The following is a 25,048-nucleotide window of genomic DNA, read 5'->3' on the forward strand; positions in this document are numbered from 1 at the left end:
GTGCGGGCCTATTTCACCGGCCAGGGCAAATCCGGAGCTGCAGAGATGTCAGCAATGTCGGATTCAGACTCGGCACATGATACGGAGGGGGCCGCGGCAGCAGCAGGACAGTCCCGTATAATAAAAAAAGAGATTTCCCGATTACTCGTTGACTTGAAAGCATTTTTCAGGGGCGAAATGGAAGGGCTACGGAAAGACATGCTACAAATCGGCACGCGAACAAATGTACTGGAGGAGCAAATGGAGGAAAGCTCCAAGAGGCATCAAGAAACACACACACGGGTACAGGCCCTGGAGGATCGGATCTCTGAGATGGAGTCCCGCCAAGAGGATGCCGAAAATAGAGACAGGAGAAATAACCTGAGGGTTCGGGGCATCCCAGAGGAAATTCTAGACCCAGAGGCGCTACTGACGAGGTGGATGGCATCTATTCTCCCGGGCAAGGCAGAATCAGACCTGCGGATGGATAGGTGCCACAGGGCGCTGAGATCGCGACCATTGCCGTCAAACCCCCCTAGGGATGTCATCCTGAGACTCCACTATTTCTCAGTGAAGGAGGAGGTGAGCAGGATCGCACGGGCCACCCCTCACATTACATTTGAAGGGATAACATTGACAGTATACCAGGATATATCCCCCATCACACTGGCCAGAAGGAGAGCGGTGGGGCATATAACTAAGGAGCTGAGGGATCGGGAGATTCGCTACCGGTGGGCATTCCCGTTTGCCCTAGTGGCGATAAAAAATGGCCGACCGCATGTGCTTAAACACCCGTCGGAGGGGATGAGCTTCCTGAAGAAGCTGGGAGTCAGAGGGACCCCAGCCTCCGGCCCGCGGGGGACGCAGGAGGAGCTCACAGTGGATATACCACCGCGGCGTCCGGGATCCTCCTCCCCGAAAGAAAAACGGCAAGAGAAGGTAGCAGGAGGGGACAAGAGTCCATAACTGACCAACAGTTCCAAAGTTGATTGCAGCTCTTAAAGTTCGAAGTTGCCACAGGAGCTGCTCGTTCTCCCCAGTTTTAACCCTCTGACATGAACAGCCCCTCAGTACCAATACCAAGGGTGTAGCACAAGAAAACTCAGAAAGACGAAAATCGCCCAAAGACTTCCTTGCCACATTTATTGCCGCCAAAATGGCCACCACAGGCTTACCTGAAGTAGACGAAGGAGTCGAGGCGCGGAGACACCAATGGCGGCCAAGATCTTGGCGGGATCGACTGCTCCGTGAGGGGGACCCGCCCATGGAGCTGCCTCCGGACACACCTTCTTCCCGCGAGGAGCTGCCTCTGAATGCGTCCGCTTCGCCCAGTCTGACGACATCACTGAGCCGGATCTCGCGAGAGCGGGAGTTCGGTCAGACGGACCGGAAGCGGAAGACGCAGGGGGGAATGCCCGGATGTCTTGGGGACCCGGAACAGCAAAGGACCTCCCTGGCGGGGGTGCGCGAATTCCGCCGCCGGGGAGAGGCATCTATAGTGTCAGGTGTCACCCGGGGAGAGGCATGGGGAGTAACAGCAGCCAGGGAGGGACAGAGAAGGTGGCCCACGAACAGCAGTGTGGTAGATATGGGCACAAGGAGAGTCTAGATAAAGGGAGGAGGGCGCGACATAGCCAGCCGGCAGGGGGATAAACACAGGAACGGTGTATTAGAGCCCATACAAAAGGGAGGGGACCCAGGCTAAGGGGATTAGCGGGCTAAATAAGGCGAGAGGGGGGGGCAAAGAATGTTCGGGGTATTCAGTTTTCGTTTAACAGGGGGCGTTAGGGGGGTGGAGGGAGGGCAATCAGGGCTAGTTAGGGACAAAGTTGGGGATAGATTACAAGATAGTAAGTAGGTTTGGGTTATCATGAAGTGTCGGCGGGAGGGGGGCGGAAGGCCACTCTACCTGCAGGCATGGGCGCCGTTACCAGGGAGGTGGGCTTGAACTGTTTCCCTGGCAAAGACCCGGATGGGCATGGCCGAGACGGTGGGCCATGGATCTGGACCAGGAGGGAGGGGGGTCCAGAGGCAGAAGATATCCACCGGGCAATGAACCAGAGGTCCAAAGGGACCACAATGGTTCTTTCTGTTTATGTATGTGTTTTGTTTATGTGTCCTTCCCTCATGTTTCACCCCTTCCACACCCCAGCTCCAAAAGGCGGAAGGCAGGGCGAGTCCTACAGATGTCAGCTCTACAACACGTAAGTCTGCCGAGAGATCTTGGATATGGTTCCGAAAGGCGGTTGGTTGAATAGGCGATCTGGGAGTCTGCACTACGAATTCCACGCACAGAACATGCCCAGGGCCCGGGGTAAGATCACACCGGCTTACATATTAGGACCACACAGACACTACTGTATAAAATGGAGGTAATTTTTATCTCGCAAAATGCCAAAGGGCTCAACAGTCCCCACAAGCGAAGAGTCGCTTTTACTGAGTTCAAGAGGAGACGGGCTGACGTGGTCTTCCTCCAGGAGACTCACTTCAGCTCGCGCAATAACCCGAAATTCCTCGATTCTAACTTCCGAAAGTTTTTCCTAGCATCAGGGGAGGAGAAAAAGAAAGGTGTAGCTATACTGTTTCAAAATAACACCCCCTTCCAGGTTGAAAAGGTTAAAAGGGACCCGAAGGGGAGATACCTAGTTCTGATAGGGATCCATAAGCAGGTCAGAATGACGTTAGCCTGTATATATGCGCCAAATGAAGGTCAATCAGACTTTTACAACGCATTTTTTCAGAAGCTTCAGCTATGGGCCGAGGGCCAAATAGTTCTGGGTGGCGACTTTAACACAGTCATGAACGCGAGTGTAGATAGAACCACGGCCCAGAAAACAAATAAGAGAGAGGGGAATATTCCACTACTGAGAGGCCTCAAACAGATTAGCCTGGTGGACATCTGGAGAGAGCAGCACCAGGGAGACCGCAGTTATTCTTTTTACTCCCACCCACATGACAGCTACAGTAGGATTGACCACTTCTTTGTGTCGAGCAGAATGGTCCCACAAATTTCCGATACAAGCATACATGATATCACTTGGTCGGACCATGCATCAGTAGAGCTGAGATGCAGTCAATTTGGTAGTGCCAGACCAGGAGCAAACTGGAAGCTAAATGAATCAATAATTAAAATTCCGGAGATACAAAAAAAAGTGAAGTCTGAAATATCAGATTATTTCCGGATAAATAGTGGCAGTGTGGAGTCCCAATCACTGTTATGGGAGGCTCATAAGGCCACGATTCGGGGGGTACTAATCGGGATAGCTGCAAATAGGAAAAAGAAAAAGGAAGCCAAATTATCCCAGCTATATCACAGGTTACATGAGCTCTCTATTCTACATAACCGGACAGGTAGAGATGACGCTCTGAAGGAGTTGAAGGATGTTAGAATTCAGCTAAACCTCCTCCTTACTTCCCGAGCGGAGAAAGACATGAGTTGGACACAGAGGAAGTTCTATGAGAAAGCTAATAAACCGGACACTATGCTAGCCACCAGACTCCGTAATCGGAAACCAAATTTTAATATTCAATCAATTAAGACAGCTGGAGGCCAGAGTTCCTCAAACCCTAAAGTCATAGTAGGGGAGTTTGCGAAATTCTACGCACAGCTATATAACGGAGAGAAGGTTGTACACAATGCTAGGACAAGTAGTAATCTACAGAAATTCCTAGCGGATGCAGACTTGCCACAAGTGAACAGGAGGGAGCGAGAGGCTCTTCAAAAAGACTTCACAAGGGAAGAATTAGAGGCGGTAGTAAAAACCTTAAAAGCATCAAAAGCCCCAGGCCCGGATGGGTTCTCCAACCTGTACTATAAAAAATTTATCGGGGTTCTGGCTCCGCACATGCTCCAGCTGTTTAATGGAGTATTAGCAGGGGAGCCCTTCCCGGGACAGATGCTCCAGGCGTCGATTTCAGTAATCCATAAAGAGGACAAAGATCCCACTAGCTGCCAAAGTTACCGGCCAATATCATTAATTAACACAGATGTAAAAATCTACTCTAAATTACTGGCCAATAGATTAAATATAATCCTGCCAGGGCTCATCCACCCGGATCAAGTTGGCTTCATTAGAGGTAGACAAGCGGCCGACAATACTAGGAGAATAGTGGATATAATAGACTTTATGGGAGCCAACGAGATTCGGGGTATAGCCCTAAGCTTAGATGCGGAAAAGGCCTTTGACAGGATTGATTGGCCATACCTGGAGTCCACGCTTGGCGCATTTGGGTTTGGAGGCATATTCCAACAGGCTGTTAAGGCATTATACACGGCACCTTCAGCCAGGGTGGTTCACCAGGGATTCCCCTCGGAACTATTCCCAATTCAAAGTGGTACGAGACAGGGATGTCCGCTTTCGCCCCTGCTATTCGCCTTATGCATCGAACCACTCGCAGCACAAATTCGGAACAACGCTGATATCTCTGGGGTACAGATCCATTCGCAGGAGCACAAAGTGGCTCTGTACGCGGATGATATCATTCTAACCCTTGCCAAGCCGCTCATCTCGTTGCCCAATCTGTTCGAGCTTCTAGAGCGTTTTGCCCAGATCTCTGGTTTCAAAATAAATCAATCTAAATCAGAGGCCCTAAGCCTTTACATGCCAAGAGAAATGGAGAAGCTGATAGAACTCAACTTTGAGTTTAGATGGCGCCCCTCCTCCATGAAATACCTAGGAGTGCAGATCACCAAAAAGACGAGCTCCTTATATTCGGCAAATTATCCCAAACTGTTGAGGACTCTCAAAAAAGAGCTACAGGAGTGGAAGGCATATGGTATTTCTTGGTTGGGGAGGATCTATAGTGTCAAGATGAACATCCTTCCCCGAATTCTATATCTGTTCCAAACTCTCCCAGTTGCCGTGGTTAGAGCAGACATTGCAGGGCTCCAAAAAGCTATTTCTCAATTTATTTGGAAAGATAAAAAACCACGGATTAAAGTAAAAATTATGCAGAAAGCTAAGGAAGCTGGCGGCCTGGCAGTTCCGAGCGTCATATCCTACTATAAAGCGGCACAATTGTGCCAAATCACGCAGTGGCATGGGGACCCGGGGCTCAGGAGGTGGGTGGCACTGGAGAGGGAGGTGTGCGCCCCACTGGAGCTCAGGGACCTGATCTGGTACCCGAGGACACGGGTGAAGGATGTGCTCATTTCTCTGTCCTCTGTGCGCAACTCACTCTCGGTCTGGGAGGCTTCTAAAAGTAGCTGCTCTTTGACCTCCAAACACACACTGATGGCTCCTTTATATGGCAACCCGGACTTTGCTCCTGGGCTGGCAGAAAAATGCTTCCCGCGCTGGCGGCAATTAGGGATTAGTCGATTGAAGGACCTGGAGGTTAAGGGCAAGATCAAATCTTTTGAACTATTACAGTCAGAAACGGACATACCTAACACTGATTTCATGAGGTACCTCCAGGTTCGGGCATTCTATAACGCACACCCGGTGAGACCACCGTTGACTAAATTCGAACAGCTCTGCGTGCGCGGAGCCGACACGCGGGGACTGATCTCTGCCTTGTACAGAGAGGTGGTGAATACTGACTCAGACAGGACAGTCAAACCCCGTTTCATGGCACAATGGGAAGAGGATCTCCAGGCTCAACTAGAGGACGAGGACTGGGCCGCGGTGTTTAAAGCCGCGGCCTCAAGCTCCATATGCACGACATTGAAGGAGAACTCATATAAGGTATTATTAAGGTGGTATCTCACCCCAATCAGATTAGCTAAATTCGTCCGGGGTGCTTCCCCGCTCTGCCCCAGGCAGTGCGGGGAACAGGGGGATCTGGTGCACATGCTGTGGTCTTGCCCGAGATTAGTGCCGGTCTGGACCCAGATCCGAGATTGGCTGCAGAGGATCTTTTTAGGGCTCAACATCCAGCTGGACCCGTGGCTATTTTTATTAGGTAAACCTACAAATGAGGTATCTAGATCGGGTAACAAGCTGATAGCACATTTTGCTACCGCTATGAGGTGCGAGACCGCAGCACTGTGGAATCAGAATGCGATTCCGTCTATTGATAAAATCAGAAACAGAATTTGGTTCATTTGCAGAATGGAGAAGTTAACGAGTTTAGTTAACGACTCAGCCGACAAATTTGAAAAAGTGTGGTCATTATGGCTTGCTCAGACTGATATTCAGGGGATGAATGAGGCCACAATATGGCTTTGATAGAGATAGGTGGGCTCTCCTTGGATGTCGGGCTGGGAGCTTGATGGGACGATCTGACAGTAGGGCTCCCCCCGAGGTATAGCGGTGGACCGATTTATTGATCATCGGAAAAACGAGGTGAACCGGGTTTAGGCTCCTTTGTGAGGTGGACTGGAGCAGAGCAACGGCAGTTGTGGTGCAGGACTCCTGAGAAACGAGGGAACAGCGATTCTCCCAGGCCGCCCCCCCCATCCTTACCCCCCCCCCTCCCCGCCATCCTTCCCCTTTTTGCCCTGTCCCTAGATGTTGTCAGTCGGTCTTTGTCCTGTCCTGTGGTCCCCCCAATGTCCGTCTGTTCTTCGTAATTTGTTTCCGTAAGTTTGGTGTATACCTGAAACACTTGTCAATATTCTGTACGCTATGATGTGTATGCACAAAAAACTAATAAAAATAAAGTTGAAAAAAAAAAAAAAAAAAAGGCATGGCAATTGTTACCCTACATACCTTTAAAATGTGATATCACTACTATGCTCGTTCTACTTCTCCCTCTGGGAAGCAAATATGTCCTGTTTGCATTGCATAAAAGGGGCTGGCTACTTTTTGGTATATTAAGAGATATCTAAATATTATAAGCAGGTGTTGGATGGAAAGGCCACTGAAGGAGTAGGTTAATGCTTTTTCAACAGGTGAGCCCAGCATAAACCCCACTCCTGTGCACCAAAATGAGATTTAAAGCTCTTTGAGTGGAGACCCGTTTGCAATGCCCATGTATAGCAATATATACCACGGGCGCGCGCGCGCGCGCACACACACACACACACACACACACACACACACACGTGCTTGTGATCAAACAAATGAGATGAGTAACTCCCAATGGAGTTACTTACAGAAATCGGTTTTGGTTTTTTTCCCCCCATTCTTAAGAAGTACATGAACTTACAAAATAGTGAATTACTTTATTAAACTTGGTGAACATATAACTTTTAGTGTCCTATAAACAGGTGTGTGTGTGTGTGTGTGTGTAACACCAAATTTATCACTAGCAAGTTGTCCTCCACCATTTGCTCTTTGGCCAATATATATTTTTTAAAGTAGCAAAATTACAAAGGCATTCATCATAGCTTTTACCCCATTAAACATCGTTCCATCTTAGCCCTAGGTGACCGCCCATAAGGGTTCCCGCACTGTTCCACTGTGACCCCAATAACACAAACACCCCTAGATTCAGAACAAATGGGCACAGAAAAAACGTGTACACAAAGAAGTCTTTTATTTAAACCGTGTACGCGAGAAATATAAAAACAAAAAAATTAAAAAAAAAAAAAATACAACAGTAAACCAAAAACCCTGTATCCTCACAAAAAGGATTCCAGACCACCGTGGGAAGACATGGCTGGGGTAGGACCCTCCCCCACCACCAGTCAGAACGCAGTGCAGCCACGGCAGGGGCACATCATTCCACACCCCTTGCACCAGATCACCTCTCCCAGACTGAAGCAGAAAATCTGCAGTTAAAAAATAATATATATATATATGGGGGTGGAGGCAGAGAGGGGAATATCTTCCACACTTAACCTCTTCATTGCTGGAGATGAATTACTGGAAAAGGCCAGCAGTGAAAGGGTTAACCCAAAGAAGGGGTGTCAAAACTCCATCTTCTAGGGTGACCAACAGGCCAGGTTTTATGGCTATCCTTGCTTCAGCACAGGCAGAACCACTGATTGAGCCACCTGTGCTGAAGCAGGGATAGCCATAAAACCTGGCCTGTCGGTAACCGTTGAGGACGGAGTTTGACTCTCCTACACTAGAGGAACCTGCAGAAGCAGTTGTGGGTGCGTAGCATGGAAGTTAGCGTGCTAGAATATAAAGCAATGCCAGTTATGACCACGCATTTCCACACCTCCGCAGTCTCCTATTTTAAGAACCTTCGCCCAAAATAGACCATAGATCTCTATGGTTCTGCATTTCCTGTAATTACAGGACTCGCTCCTTCTAAAAACAATGCGCAAACTACCTACTGCAGTGAGAGATGTATTACCGGTGGGGCAGAGGACAAATGTGGGCTGTAACCACAAAGTATATATGACTAACCTGGCAAAAGTCTGCTTCAGGGCTCAACCAGAAAACAATTTGATTGTACAGACACTACAATGCATCACTCACGTGTGCATGGCTGGCAAGGGGCGTCTCCCTAGTCAATTGCAGCTTTAAAGCATCATGTACGCAATAAGAAACAGTTACCAGCCACTGAATGACATACGCCTGGCTTACAAGTCCTTTCCAAAAGACCATGTGGCTGACATGTTATAAGGAGTGATGAATGAATGGCGCAGAATATCACCTCTCTGAGCAAGCAGGATTATTTTCTCTTTTAAATTTCACACTTCATTTTTTTTTTTTCTCCCAACAATAACTAAAAAGATAAAACAGAAAAACAAGCTGAATAACGGCTATGTAACAACAAGGCTGGCAACAGGCTGTCGGAATGTAAGAGCACCGTGTGCGCACACAGAACACCGGACCGTAATGGAAAGGCACCGCGAGTGCAGCACTGCTGGAATGGAAGGTCCGGACACACTGTTCAGTAACACTCATTCACAAGGCACCGGTTCCGTACAAAACAAAACATTATTTGGAACCCAACTCTGTAACAGGTTTCTGCTTTTTGTTTTTTTTGGCAGGACTGGGTTGTAACACCGCCACCTACTGCCTGCCCCATTACAGGTGAAGAGAAGACTCCGTAGGGATCTTAAATACCAAGGGGCTTGGCAGATGCAAGAGTAGCTTGTACAAGCAGCAGATGTTGGAGGAAGTTACCAGTCTAGCTCCATGGCATCAGGTCCATTCATTTATTTATTTCTCCCATGCAAACTTGCGCTAAAGGTTTTTTCCCCCCCCCCGTCTTCCGATCAGACGCACGTATCTCCACTGAAATGTGAAAATGGAAAACGGTTTTAGGGGCCAAGAAGCAAAAGAATCATTCTTTTCTTGGAGAAATGAGAGCCGAGAGGGCAAAATCGGAGAGGAATGTAACAGGAGCAGCGTCCCAGTACCCTTGGAGTTGCAGCTGCCTTAACCCTTTTAGTGCTAAAAAGGAGCCACAGTATGTGGTAGGCAGCACTGAGAGGGGTCACTAGGGATGGGAGAGGAGCGGCTGGAGTATTGCATCCCCGCTGCATCTTGGCCCCCCGTCTTCCTCTCAGAGGGTGCGCGGATTGTATTCTGGGAGTTTTTTTAGCTTTTCTGTGTCTTGCTCGGTTTCATCACGTGCAACCACTAGAGAGTGCGCATATCCCATTGCAACCTGAGGAAGGAGAGAAAAGCAAGCTGTTAGTCCAGTGCAAACTCCTCAGAGCATGGTTACGTGAAGCAACACCAACAGGCAGACCACGCGCGTATCCTGAACACTCACATGCTCAGAGTAGATGCCGTCCAGAGTCTTCACTTCCTGTGCTGTAGTGGAGGATTTTGGCTTGTTGTCCCCGTAGCCCTGAGTTGACAAAATGACCAAATTATTCACAACCACCTGCCAACGGTTCAGTTTCACTTAGCTACATTCTGTGACATCGCACCCAGCCTTTGGGACACCTTCAGCATGTTTGAAGTGTCACAAAAAAGCTACGATAAACAACCATGTAATTTTTGTTCCAAATTAATAAACCCCAAAAAGCACAGCAAACAACATTTTTCATCAAGGGATTTTTGGGAGCTGGTACCCATGGTAAGAATTGAAATGATGTAGAGCGACCTATGTTTGGAAAATATATCAGTATGATTGTGGTATTGCCATGATAAAAATGGCTGGTAACTCTTCGGGGGGTGGGGGACTGGAGCCGGCCGGAGCTCTACGACAAAGCTGCAGCATGTATACCGCGCGCACAGGAATCCTGCTGGTAACCTCCCTCTTAAAAGCTGGCCAATAGGGAGCTGTGAAGTCAGGTTCAGCTTCCTATTGGCCCACGAGTTTCGAGACTCGGCCATATGAACGCTGGTAGCGGAGCAGCTTCCCTTACAGAGGTTTCTCGTGAAGCAGGGGGTCCCCAGAACTGAAATGAATGGGGTTCCGCTCCGCAGACCCCCTGCATTCATCCTATGTTTAAAAAAAAAAAAAAAACATTTTTCGATTTCGTTTTTTTACTGGGCATTTATCACAATAAATTCATTATTGTTATCATGTGCATGTTCTGTTACCGCTGAACCCGTGTGTGAGTTATTAGAATAATCACAATAGTGCTAAAATAATAATATTGCAACATTTAGATTGTAATCACCCTGGGGCAGAAATTTCCTTTGCCGCGGTCTCATTTGTTGTTTGTTGCAATTATTTGTATTAGAATACAATATTCTCTGTATTGCCTTTTTTTTGTAAAGTGCTGCATACATCGCCACCAGATACAAAAATATACTTACAAAAGGACAAATGGGAAGTTATAACAGTTCCACATGTCAGTAAGTGACCAGGATGGAAAAAAAATGGAGCAAGTGGTTAAATAGAAAATAAAACCATGGAAATTAAACCGTATATTTTACGTTATGCTGACACTGTAGTGTATGTATAGCGCCCGTCTCTGAAAGTCTTGCACACGTGCCTGACCACACTTACCAGCTCGCCATATGTCGGGGAGGGCCCCCAGCTGATTGTGCTTTCATCGGCTGCCACTAGGGTACTGCTCTTCCTGGGGGGGGGGAAATAATACAGTCCAATAATATAGCGCAGTCCTGTACATATATTTGAAAGCATAAGGATTAGCAAAATATTTATTTATATTTAGACATTTTGTAGGGATAACTTTAGTCATAAATACCATTTTACACACAGTCACTGGGAAGTACAATGCTGGCGCTGACCCGTTCAATAACTTGGTACCCGGCTTCATGCAGCCGGCGACTGTTACCAGAGCACTGCGGTAGCCAAGTAAGTTAGAATATAAGTTTCTCAGAGCAGGGACCTGAACCGGTTATGTTATCTGGCGTTCATTCATATTCATTTGTAAAGACTTTTTATGGTCTTCACTTCCTTTGTATGGCACTGCTAAAAATGTCATAGATAAATGGTGCAAAGTTCCAGATAAATTATATATTTTGGTGTTCCTACTGATTTTATCGATGTATATTAGAAGGACTCCACTACTAAAGGGTTATGGTTGAAAACTGGCACAAATGACGGTATACCTAAATCAATAAATCTCCTGGAAAGCCTGTACTGCCTCTTCCATGCTGCTCCCCCGCACCTGACTGCAGCAGGATCACGCACAAATGCCAATAAGACACAGCTATTGGCCTGGCAAGCCTCGTGAGAGCTCCTGCTGAAGGCTGGTGTGGGAGCAGCATGGAGGCGGTAGCACAGGTTCCTCGCCCACACCAGCTCTTCTGTCCCGGTACCATCAATATTGGTCTGTAGGCCAGACAGAAGCGACCCGACCCGCATGTTTGACAGCCCTGCCATAAAATGGTCAGTGCTGAAGCCTCCCCTGGACACACTCACCCGCAGGCCAAGTTTCTCACTTTCCACCCACACAGATCCTGCACAGCTTTCGGATACATGGTGGAATCACGGGACGTGTTCGTGGCGCCCCAGAAGAACAATCCGCCTAGAAATAAACCAGATGTACAGTCAAACACATATCCTTTTTAAGTGCTGTGTTGAGATCCCAACAGTTCGCATGACTGCGCACAGACCGCTAAAGAAAGGCAGGTGGCACCCCAAATGACAACTTCTACCACCATTCCCACACAGCACTCACCCATCTCGCTGACCGCAAAAGAGCAGGTGGCTCCAGCGTAGATCTGGGCAGCTCCACGGCCTGGGAAGTCGAAAAGTTTTACCAGACGTGGCACCATCTCATCCTTCTGCTCAGCGTGTCCCAGCCGGCCATACCCTCCGAACCCCCAGGAGAACACGCGCTTCTGAGAGTCTAGCACCAGCTGCGCGAAAGGAGAAGCTATTTAGCATACTGTCCCTCAAGTCCAAAATCAATCAGCTTACTGCTGCTGGAGAGGCGTGGCAATACTGTGCAGTGATACACCCCTCCTGCACCACTATTCTTTACATGAAAACAGAACTGCCAATTCAGTGTTTTCCTGCTAGAGGGCAGCAAAGCATTGCACCGTACAGAACCGGGTCACGTTCCTGAGACACGAGAGATGGTGTCAATGTCACTTACACAACATTGGCTCTCACTTTAGGCTAGACCAGCGGTGCTCAACTCCAGTGCTCAAGCCCCCCCAGACTGAGCCACCTGTGCTAAAAGGGGGGAGGGGGGAGAGGCACTTGAGCACTGGAGTTGAGGACCCCAGGGCTAAAGAACACATACAAGACTTAACACAAGGAGATCAAAATTGAGCCAAATGTGAATACAAATAAAAGATGTATAAAGCTTTGGCATTCTATACTGATATGATGTGCAATCTTCACCCAGGAGGCAGATGGGGAGTTGTTTTATTAAACCATACTACACAAAGTATCAACCCCCCCCCCCCCTCAATAAAATAAAGTGCACAAAGTACAAATAAATAAACTAATGCAAAACACACAAAACACACAAAACACAGCCTAATAGTGGCAGAACCCTCCCTGGACTGCACAACATTGTGGGGGAGTGACCCCGTGGTCAGGTGCAGACATATTTGCATCTTTCTTATATTTTCTTCCATATTTATTTCTCTTTATTTGGAGCGCTCCATTTTACAATTTTTTTTAAAAAAAATACTCATTAAATCAAATCATCCACGTTAACTCTTAAAATCGAAGTAAAATGTTGCACTCATTTTCCAATTAGCTTATGGACTACCAGAGTGGAGTGCTGCCTCTTAGAATAGACGTAGAGAGAGGTGTAATTGACGTGGCTGTCGGCGGCCATTGTATATGGTCCTCAAGATGCAGATAAAGTATAGAAGCAAAGAGTACACAGACTTGCTTAAAAATTATTAAGCGATTGTGGACTGGCGTTTTGGCCAAACAGAGCAGCTTTTGTCAAATAGAGGCTGCTCAGCGCAGACAAAAGCTTGTCTACAATGGCCTATTACATCCTTTATAAGCAAGCCTTTGCCTCGGCCTCGATACTTTGTGTTCTAGACTTCAAACCTGTAAGTTAGGGGCTTGGAAGGAGTGGTGACAAGACTGGGGCCTTACCGAGTGATTGACACCACAAGCAATATCTCTCACAACCACATTAGTCACAGGCAGAATCTGCCCGTCCTTGGTTTTCTCTATAAATATGCCGACTCGGCGTGCTATCAGCTCGCAGTCGTACTCGATGCGCTGCGCACGAGCAATGAACTTTCCGTCAGAGTTGTGCCCTGCAGGTGTAAGAAAGAAAACAAACCAAATGTTACGATGCAGAACAAAGAGAGACTCGCACATACAAAGCTTCGAAGAAAGGGAAAAACGGTTAATGTGGCACCTCCATGCTTATAAAGTTACAACTTTTCAGATGTAGGTCCAAGTGTCCATCTCACACCAGCGCAACAACCCCAGAATATACAACGCATACTGCTTTCCCAAAGGGCCATATGGAGATTAACCGAAGGAAGAAATGCTGGTGTGATTTGTGCACTAATAAAAGCAGTCCACAAAAATGTATATTAGAATACACAAAGTATTTCAGGGGGGGGGGGGGGGGTTAAAGTTCATTATGTATCAACTAACATTGCAGATAATTATAGTAATATTTAAGCACTTCAACTAGCAAAATACACAATAGCCATATCTAGTTAGTTATATTACCATGAAACAGATCATTGTTTCAAGACCTTTACAACCTGGATGAGATATTAAACTTTTCAAACACTAGAAAGGCTAGCATGGGATTAGGATAGAAGGTGTCTGGCTACTGTGCAGTGCAGAAATAGTTCATACCCAGTTGTCCATATTCCGGGCAGCCAAAAGAATATATGTTCCCCTTGCAATCCATAATTATGCTGAATTCAGCCCCGCAGGCCACCTTGGTGATGGGCTGTCCATTATACAGGATCTAAGGAAAAACAAACAAGTCCGGTCACCGAGGAAGTAACTGGGGGGGGGGAGATACGTAGAGAGGATGGTGAAGGGATGGACATTACCTGTGTAGGACTTGGCACAGCATCAGTCTTGTTTCCCAGACCAAGCTGACCCATCTTGTTCTCTCCGAAACCATAAACTGATCCAGTCTCTGGAAAGATGAGAAGAAAGGTAAAAGGTATGAGGTATAACACCGCAGACAACTTCCAACCACATCCAAAGAGGTCACCCTGGAAAGGACCTGCTCTCAAACACTTACCCGTCAGGGCAAGTGTGTGGTTCCGTCCACATGCCGCATGCACAAACACCTCCGCCTTCAGACTCTCAATGAGTTTAGGGGCATCCACCCGCTTGGTGTCTCCATGTCCTAGCTGCCCCTTGTCATCGCGTCCTGGAAAATACCCCGAAAAGGAACAACGGTCGGTAAAGTACCAAGAAAAGACATAACCGCATCACTGTCAGTCTTTCCCAATAATAATAATATTCAGTGCATGATCAAGGCAGGCTCTCGTATGACAAGAAGTCATCACTGCAAAGTTATACAGTTCCTAGGAACCCCTGTTGAAAAGTCACTGCCCCAACGTCTCACGGTTAGCATACAACAGTTAAAGAATCCTCTTCGTATAACGGCCTTCATTAAACGTATAGGTACTTCCAGTATGCTGCAGAGCTATTAATACTAGAGGATGATGCTTCTGTCACATACCCCAGCTCCAGATCTTCCCCTCGGTGGTAATGAGCACGCTGTGTGCGGCACACGGTCCGGAGGCCACACTTCGGACATGTATGCCCGACAGACAGCCATACCTATGCGGCCCCAAAAGGTTCTGACCCAAGTGGCGGTAAGCAGCTGAAGGAAACAGAATAAAAACAAGAGGAAGTCATATAGTGAAATGAAACCAATTACAGAAGAGATGCAAAAGCCTCATCCCTGGATCATGTGGCGACATAATAACTGAAACCAGCAATCCATATTTGCAGACAAACAAGAAGTGAATTAGTCAAAGTTATATAAAATTTCCTCGGAGGAGGATGTGGGACAAACAAACGAAAAATTAGCTTAATTAACCAAGTTTAAAAATGCCCAACACAATTATTTTCCTTTAGTCAAGGCCTTATGACCAAACCAGAATAGTGGGTGTACTCATGAATACCCAAAAAAATGATAAGCATATACGTTATCGTTACTATATACTAGAATACAGTAAGTTAGGGAGCTTACAGCCAATTTCCCCTCACGAGTGATCTGAAACTCTGAGCTTAGCATCAGTACCGGAGCAAACCATGAAAGTTCAGAGTTTGGTACCAGATGGACATAAGATCAGAATAAGACGCTCGAACCTCAGTCGCGGTGCATTGCTATAATAAAGGAAAGTGTACCTTGCTGTTTAGGCACTTCTTTACGTCCAATCAAGTCCCAGTTGGTCGCTCCAAACACTAGAAGTTGGCCTTTGGCCTTGGAGCCTTCAAGTTTCTGCAAGATAGGATTTAGCCCTTGGTAAAACTAACAGGAAGCATACATAACCTTCATGGACTTCAGTGTGGAATTTCGGACGAAAAGAGACGATAGTCACATATGGAATCAGCGCAATAGTGTTGGGTCTTTAGTCACAACGCTTGTGAATATAAATCATGTGTAACATTATCTGTGACGGCTTACAAAACTAATGCCTCAGTTAAGACAATACATACGAGAGATGCAGTTAAGTGAAAGCATAGATATTAAATATCTGGAGCTGCTTATAGCTGCACAACAGGAATGATTATTTCACACAATTATTAGACCTTCAGAAGCATATACAAGCAGTCCTCGGTTATCCTTCAGAAACCCTCCCGCAAACCGCCGTCGGATAGCGGACCACCGGATTGTGAATCCATGTTAATCCGCGGCGGTGAGCGGCGGATAAGCCGTTCTACGGATCGTATGTCAAGCACCAACTATAGAAGTCAATTTGGGGTAACCAAACTATTATCAGCAACTAGAGAACCAGATTAAAGGTAGTTATTCTTGCCATTTGAAAAGCCTCAGGAGAAGATGCAGTATACAGTTTGAATCATATAGATTCAGAAAATTGCCCATCTAAATCACCCAATTATGACCATTCAAGACCCATTATTCTATGTAGGTTGCCCACACTTTAGATGAAGCACTTGCTACATCATAGAATTGCCACACAAAGTTAATGCAATTTATTGGCTTCTGTCAGGTTAACCAAATTAACAAAAAATACATTAAAAAAAAAAAAAATCACCAATTATCAATTATCAATTTCTTGATAAATTCTTTATCAAAAACAAAGCCTAAAAAAGTTCTCAAGTCAAATATAAGTAATATTATGGTGCATTTAATGAGACCTCACAACACCACACACAGAACTATTCTGCTATCTTGAAGTAGTTTTGTCAATTTAAATGGATTAGGCAACAGGTGATGCAATTTAGTTAAAAAAAATTGTATTTTAAAATAGATGTTGTAATACATGGAGCGCACCAATATTGCTGCATCACACAGGATGAATTACCAATGTCAGGATTACTTATGAGTCCTGTATCAATGGCAACATATTCAGCGCTGTTTATTCTTCTCCATGGCTTACAATTTTTTCCTTGCTGTGCTCGGGCTCATTGACAACCACGGCAGCTGGTCCTTTGCCGGCCCCCTTGCCGGCGCCTCGCTTGTGGTTTTGGGCCTGGAATCCCCCGTCAGACCCCGGGCTCCCGTCCAGATCGTCTTCGTCGCTGCTGAACTCATCGCGGTTTCTCTTCTTACCCGACGCCGCGGCTTTCTTCCTGCCACCAGGCCGGGCCGCTCCGTTGCCGGGACCGGAGCTCTGGGTCACCTTCTTTCTCGGCATGATAACCAAATTCCGGTTGAAACCTCACTAGAGACGATATTAAAACCCACAGCATGAAACAGTTTCATAGTCAAAAGAACTAAGGGGGGCAAAAGAACTAAAGGGGGGGGGGAAGAAAAACTGCTGTGTATGAAGAGAAGGCAGAAAAGGTATACAAAGAAAGAAAGCGCAAACCCCGGGAAATTACCCCAAAACCTAAGAAAATAAAGTGTAAAAGAAATAGTAAGAAAGGAAACGGAATAAATCAGAAGCAGATAGATGCAAATGAAATAAACAGAGGCACACAAAAAGTAAGAGGCAGGCTGCAAGAAGTGTGAGATACAGCAGCTTATTATGTATTATGTATTACTTATTAACATGTATACATTATCCCTCTTCCACTATAAAAATAAAACCCTATACATGCTCTCCCAACCCCATAAACATGTATACATGATCTCTCTTCCACTATAAAAATAAAACCCTATACATACTCTCCCAAAACCATATATTCATGTATACATGATCCCTCTTCCACTATAAAAATTAAATCCTATAACCTTACACATCCACCCCCCTATACATTTACACTTAAACGACTCTTCCCCTAAAAACACCAATTATATCCACTTAAAAAAAAACCAGGGCAACCCAAACATCACCCCTCAAAACCACACTCCGCCAAAACACCCCAGAAACCACCAACCCCTAATTGTTTTATATCATCTGAGCATAATTAAGAGACTTTATCCATTCCCAATTTTCTAAACAAAACATGCATTTAAAAACACAAGTTTAATTTAAATTTTAAAATGACCAAAAGATTTCATGTGAATATATACACGTGTATAATTATATATATATATATATATATATATATATATATATATATATATATATATATATATATTTTTGTATATATATTTTCACATGAAATCTTTGTTTAGTCATTTAAAAAAAAATATACACACACACACAATTCTTATATTACATTTAGATCAAAATATAAAAGATACTCTAAAAACAGGAACCCCTTAGAATATTCATTTTGGCAAGCTGCATTTTCCCTTCAATCAGCCTTTTCTTTGTTAGGCCCCTGACCCCTGAGGCTGCCCAGCACTGCCCCCTTAAAGACATAAAAATGCCCCCAAATAACCCAAACCCGTTACCTGCCCCCAGATTAATATAAAAGGGGAAAACAAAACAAAAAAAAGTTATTTACCAAAGTGTCCCAAAATCCAAAGGAGGGGTGTAAAATGTTACCCCTTTGTCAAGGAGCTGCTGCTTCTGCCTGCCTGTTTAATTGATTGGGAACAATAGGATCTCTGTCTGTCTCCTATGGCACCACGTGGATCCGCCTTCACTTCCCCTTATTCCACTCCCCTCTCCTTTTAATCCATCACGTCTTGCAATCACTTTTATGTGCAACTCTACCTTAACCTCCTCCTCCTCCCCAAACCACATCAAACCTCCCCACCCGCAAACATAATATTATGGGTGGGTGCAGATCAGTTACCTGGGGACTGAAAACCGGAGACAGTATGGATCCGAGTGACTGTCTGTCTGTGTCAGGCCCCCTCCCCCTGCAGACAAACAGCCACCAGGAGCCGGCCCGGCAGTGTGCTATACAAAACAGAAACACATGTATGGGCAGAAAGAGGATGAAAGAGTCAGAGATCAGGGTGGGAAAGAAGGTCTGTCTATCTCAGCATAGCTCCTTCTTCAGGGAGGGAGGACTTCACTTGGAAGCTGTACAGGGGGTGTTGTGCCAGCTAGGACCATGGTGAACTGTTGGATGCAAATGCAATGTGTTTATGGGACACGTTCATTGGTACTTTCTTCTTTTTTATCAGACCATTGGAAGTGTTTTTAAATATTTAAAATGTTATGTAGTAACAAAGAGGCAGAGGGAGTAGGTGGTATGATACCTTTTTACTGGACCCACAAGTAGTTGAAATGTTACAAGCTTCCCAACCTCTCAGCAGGGCCGCCAACAGGAATCATGGGGCCCAGGACAAATAAAAGGAGCAGGGCCTCTCCCCCCACCCCCCGAACCCATAGCGCACCTACCACGGAAAAATATTTTTTAGCGCGCAACTTTTACTTACCTGTTTTCTTCTTATTGTAATATGGAAAAAAACCATTACAATGCAATCTGTTTATTTTTATATTTTCAACAAAAGACAGGTGACTGACTGACTGACTGACTGACTGACTGCCTGCCTGGGTGGGTGTGTGACTGAGTGACTGGGTGAGTGAGACACTGGGAGGGTGACTGAGTTACTGAGTGGGTGGGGGACTGGGTGAGTGGGTGGGTGACTGACCTTGACCGGGTGGGTGCTGCTTCCTTGCCTGCCAGATGCTTCCCCCTGCCCCCGATATCCCTGTGGCTCCTGCCCAGGGCGGGAGGTAGGCTTGGGGGCTCGGGGGGGGGGTTGTTGGGCTTTTGGGGGGGCGAGACTGGCGGCAAATACGCGCCTGCTGCCTGGGGCAGGAGGCGCGCGCGGGGGAAGCTCAATTGGCGCTCGCAACGGCGTTTCCCCTCCATCCCCCATGTTGGGGGGGGGGCAAACGGGCCCACAGGCATCAGGCCGGACACCCTGCTTGCCCTGCGCATGCGTGCCGGGACCTCGGCTCTGCGCATGCGCACAGGGAGTCTCCGCCATTACGGTGCCCGGGACGCCAACACTGGCAGACCTGAGCATACAGTATAAAACATTATAAAGCATACTTTAATAAAGTATAGCCCTTGGGGAACCTTATACCTGTGAGGGAAATGGGCCTGGGATACTTGGGCTCGAAAACCAGGGTTCTGGAGGACACTGGAGACCCCTAGTGTAATTCACGCCGCATACCCGCAAATCATGACTGCAAGTCAGGGAGAATTACTGGACCTCCGGTAACTTTGTCCCCCAAACTCCTGCAAACAAAAAGGAATACATTTCGAACAAAATATCCCAACTAAAAAACTTACACTCCCAAAGTTTTATGTCCCTGGGGCAAGGGGAACAGATAAAGCCCCAAAACAGGTCATGTTTATACTTTGCATTGCATGGGACTTACATAATACACCCCATCTTCATCTACAGACGGGTACCTGAAAATCATAAACTATTTGCGGGTAACACAACAGTACTACCGGCTACTCCGGTCAGCAACATTTAATACACTTTTTAACCCTAGTTGCTCCCAAATATCCACCCTTAATATCCTGCTCCCAAAGTCCCTGTCTTGCAGCTATTTCCTAACAGGGATCCTAACTATACCTAGCATTCCTAGCTTACATTCCTGCAAGGGACCATAAATGGGAACAGAGGTACAGGGAAATACATCAAGGCGCACAACTAGACACAAGAGCTGACACTTCAGCCCTTGACATATGGTTTTTAGGGGCAGCTAGCCAGGCTTTTATTAATGAAGGTCAGCTACCCCCCTAGCATCAAGAAGCAGATTACATTGAGAAAATGTGTAAAGTAACTTCCATTCCCTGTTATGTGGGACTGCTAGTGTAATAGGTAACAAGTGCACCTGAAGAAAAAAAGATATTTAACCCAAATGTTGCCAGCAGGGACTTGACAAATGGGCTTAACCTTTTGTTGCAGTTTTCATTTTTCATCATCAAAATGTTTTGGCAAGGAGGCATATACTTCCCTGCCTTACAAACTTGATTAGGACGAATCTTAATTAATATACAGATGCAGCGGCTATTATTTTAAGAAATCACAGCGCCGTTTGTGTGCGCTGCTGTATTCCACGCGGCATGAATGTGGCCAATCGCCCCAGGCACACGTGTTTATCGCGGTTGCTTTGTTTGAATTTCATGGATTGTGTGCAATTAAATGCAACATAATAAATTATGTGTACAGTACTGTGCCAATATCAGGTGTTTAAAAGCCACAACACTAAAATGCCATTTTCTGCACTCGCGTCTTAAGGCGGTACGGTTGGGAGCAATCCCGCGCCATGACGTGGTATTCCGAGGTATACACCGCGTGATTTGTTAAAATAATGGCCGCTGCATCTTTCATTTTAAGAAATGCCTCTGCTTCATTGTGATGCAATATTAAAGGCCCCTCTTTTATTTATGTAACCCTCTGTCACGCACACACACCTGTAAGCACGTGACCTACATACGGGGCAAGAGTTAATACACAGTTCTCAAGCTGTCCCACTTTTCACCTTCACAACAAAAGGAACTATCTCTCCCCCCAATCCGTCCGCATATACCATCTATCACGAACAGTACACAAGTGAGCACGTGACTTAGATATGCAACCAGGGTTAATACACACGGCTACTCTTGCCAACTCACCTTTCTCCTGCGCAAGGTACTTTCAATGAGTTAATATTAACCCCTTACTCAATTGCAATCATGTCTATCCACTTCCACCACCCAAGAAATTATGCAAAATATGTAAAATCATATATCTGCCAGTGTGGGACTCAGGTCCGTTTACTATACAAAAACGATGCACTTAACAGACTAAAATCTGTTGTAGCAAAATGTGTCCGAAAATGTAAATACTCTCTTCAGGGTGTTCAACAGTTCATTCAGAGCCCCATAGCATTATTTATAAATAAATTGTTTAATATATAAAAAATACAGTGCTGCAGATTACAGAAAAGGATAATTACAAGAACATACCATTACAGTAAATGCAGAACAGTTTCTTAAAATAACAGGATTAAACATGTCATAGGATTTCCCCCAGAGGTCATTGGCATAGAAATATGAAAATTGACGTGTTTGGTCCACAACACACCTCTGTTGAATTCTGATCTCATAACTCCAGGGCAAGCCCTATATACACCATTCTTTTTCCATTGATACATCATAAGCCCACCCCTGTCATAAATCAACTGCTAGGTTAACAGTTTTACGACAGAGGAAAAATAACTCTTTTGATGTTTAAAAAGTTTTGACTCAATATATAAACGCTCATAACTTTATTTCCCCAATACCATAAAGGAGAACCCACCAATTTAGTCCTCTTTGAAGCGCTAAATAGACCCAGGAAGAGTTTTGACCTGTCATAAACCGTAAACTACTTCAGCGCAGAAGGCAAGAACCTTGAGTGAAGCCACTTCAGTTGAGACGCTTCAGCGAAGGTGCTGCAGCGCGACAGGGAAAGGACTGGAGTCACAGGAACAAGAAGCTTCAGTACAGGGACTTCAGCACGGGAACAAACTCCACTTGGAGGAAGCAGGAACCAGAAGCCACAGTGCTGGGAATCCAACGCTTCAGCACGAGAAGGCAGGAAAAGTTCAGAGAAGCCGCTTCCGCGTGGCAGGGTTTCTGGAAGGAGGAAACAGGAACAGAGAAGGGTGAAGGCCACAGGAACCAGGGGTGCAGACACACCACAGGAAACACTGGGGGAACCAGCGTAGCCGCTACAGCACGGCAAAGGCGGAGTCTGCCAGGAACAAGGAAAGCAGCACCGGAGCTACTATGCAGGAAGGCCTTAGGAAGCTGGGGAATAGAAGCAGGAGACAAGGCACAAGGAGGCCTAGCAGGCCAAACAGAGAGTCTGTGACAAGCACAGTTACTTGCAACTGGTATTGCAAAGTCTATGTCCAGCAACTTCCTGAGGGCGGAGCAGTATCTAAATAGCACAGGAGGCCAATCAGGCCAGAGCTGCACGGGAGGCAGCAAGAGGCAGGTGATTGCAGAAGCAAGGAAAAGTTTGTCTGGAACCTGCCAAGCTCCTGAAGGATGGGTTCCAGCCAAACCCAGGAGCGGATTCCTCACAATTAGCCCCTGAAACACCAGATTGATTAAAATACATAATATTTCATGATATTATCATGACGCCCTCCTTACCTGGTGTCACAGGAGACCAGGACTAATACCAACGATCAATATCACCAGATAGAGACATGAGAGTTTATAAAATGAATTTATTGGAAAAGTGTATCCACAACAGTAAAAATACACAGACAACACACATACTTAACTTGGGAAACTGGGGATACCCTGCAGGCCTAGTTGCAGGGACCTTCTTGCATAGGTTTCCCCTGTTCTGCTTCCTGTACAGGGCCTACTTGTCAGGCCTGAGACCAGCACTGGAGCTTTTTACCTGCACCTGAAATCAGAACTAGAGCCAGAGCTACAGCTAAGGGCTCGTTCAGGGTGCCTGCTTTGGGATATGGAGGGCGCGCGTCCGCGAGTTGCTTGTGTAGGAGACGTCCGATCATCCCCTGCCGACAGCCCCAGCGTTCTGTCGTTCAGTGGGCGTGTCTTTGACGTCACATGCTAATCCTCTCGGTCACAGACAGAGAGCAGGGATGAGGTGTTGCAGCCTTGAAATCATTCTGAAGAATGATTTAATTGGCTGCCTTGGTCCCTGTGACGCTGCTTCAGCTCCAAGAAACGAAATTTTCGTTTACTGAAGCTGTCGTCAGCGGCAACTCCTGGCTTCGGAGGCAGGGCAGTAGCTACCCTGACAACAAGTATTCAAATTGAATACTTTGTTGCTCACGGCAGCAAGCACGTCAGCACGCCCGCCCGCCGAAGCCAGCACCTTGAACGAGGCCTAAGGCCTCGTTCAGGGTGCTGGCTTCGGCGGGAGGGCGTGCTTACGTGCGAGCTGCCGTGGGACACAATGTATTCAAATTGAATATTGGTTGTCAGGGTAGCAGCTGCCCTGTCTCCGAAGTACGGAGTTGACGCTGGCTACAGTTTCAATAAACAACCCAAGTTGTTTTTTGAAGCTGCAGCAGCGTTACTGGTACCTCGGCAGCCAATGAAATCATTCTTGAGAATGATTTCAAGACAGCAACTTCGATCCCTAAGCTGAGGTCTGTAGCCCCGCCTCAACTCTTGAAAAAGTCTGCTGGGAGGATGTGCACACATCGCCCAGCAGACTGCCGCCCGCCCTCGCAAACGCCCGCCCTCCAACTCCTGCCTCTGGCACCCTGAACGAGGCCTAAAATAAGCTGAAAAAACAACTAACTAGGGGTCTCCCTCCCCACATGTTTATACCCCTAGCCCACCATATTGCAACATTCAGGGCCAAGTGCTGGCTACATGCCCAGGTCCTAATGGGTGGGTAGGACTGCAACATAACAGTTGCAACATAAACTGTTACAGGAGAAGGTCACAGCCAACTTCTGCAACATTTCTCCTGCAGCACATTAACCCCTGATTCCTGAGGTGCTGGAACCAAGTAAAATACATACAAATATACATAACACATAATACTATACCAATGTATTATTGACAGGTAGGGATAATGGCAGACTTAACCTTTATTAACAGCAGCCATATTTACCCCATATCATCACACCCGGCTCTAAAGGAGGTCAGATCAAACTGGTTATGTACAATGGCAGTGTGCGGTCTCTCAGGCCTTTGCAGGGTGTTGGGTAGGTGCTGGGTGGGCCTGAATAAGCAGATAGGAAAAGAGGGGCGCCAGGAACTTTTATAAAACAAAAAGGTGCTTTATACGTTGCATCTGGACAGAACTTGTGCAAACAATAGTATTCTGGACTTCCTCCCCTGGTAACTACCCCTCCTCTGCTGGGGAGGTACCTAACTTGAGGGCCCATTATAAAGGATATAGCGGGGACAGATTGCAGGGAGGATATGATGCGGTGAGAACCCGCTGGAGGGGAAGGTTCTATATGACTATGAGCTGCAGTGTCTGCAATCCGGTGAGGACAGTGCTGTAGTAGGGGCAACCCTATGAGACCTGGACAAGTGGCCTCCCTCTTCCACAGTTTAAGGATCCCATTTCTCTAAGAGATGCTATCTTAAAGGGCACGTTCTTAACTGAAAACTAACAGTAATAGGACACAGCTTAATACACATGGCTATACACACAAACCTATTTACAGGACTCACACTGAGGACCCAAGTCAGAACCTGCTTCTAGAATATAAATGGCAGCTATATATACCCCTCTACATTGTCATCATAAATCACATGGTGGGCAAGGGAGGGGAGTAAACACACAGTTAACCCTTTAAGGCATTTAACCCCTTACAGAATCTAGTAGTCCCCAAAAAGGGGGTTATATTTATATGGGACAAACATTTTAAAGAGCACAGTACAATGTTTATTTATTTATAAAAAATGTTTTAAC

General features: G+C 46.3%; 1 protein-coding gene across 2 annotated transcripts; it reads right to left on the reverse strand.

Moving 5' to 3' along the window:
* Nucleotides 1-7,384: 7,384 nt before the first annotated feature.
* RCC2 (regulator of chromosome condensation 2) lies at nt 7,385-18,630 on the reverse strand. 2 transcript variants are annotated; one of them, XM_075605980.1, is made up of 13 exons: nt 18,481-18,630; nt 16,728-17,012; nt 15,511-15,604; nt 14,837-14,980; nt 14,390-14,521; nt 14,193-14,281; nt 13,990-14,104; nt 13,264-13,430; nt 11,876-12,056; nt 11,617-11,722; nt 10,735-10,807; nt 9,544-9,621; nt 7,385-9,435 (listed from the first exon to the last, which is right to left on the reverse strand). In XM_075605980.1, the coding sequence occupies exons 2-13, from the start codon at nt 16,983-16,985 to the stop codon at nt 9,331-9,333; spliced, it is 1,542 nt and encodes a 513-aa protein (XP_075462095.1). In that variant the 5' UTR covers nt 16,986-17,012; nt 18,481-18,630; the 3' UTR covers nt 7,385-9,330. The 2 variants fall into 2 exon arrangements, with proteins under 2 accessions (XP_075462095.1, XP_075462096.1); XM_075605981.1 differs by lacking the exon at nt 18,481-18,630 and adding an exon at nt 18,187-18,402.
* Nucleotides 18,631-25,048: the final 6,418 nt, after the last annotated feature.

Source organism: Ascaphus truei, chromosome 6 (assembly GCF_040206685.1).
Source record: "Ascaphus truei isolate aAscTru1 chromosome 6, aAscTru1.hap1, whole genome shotgun sequence".
Lineage (NCBI taxonomy): Eukaryota > Metazoa > Chordata > Amphibia > Anura > Ascaphidae > Ascaphus > Ascaphus truei.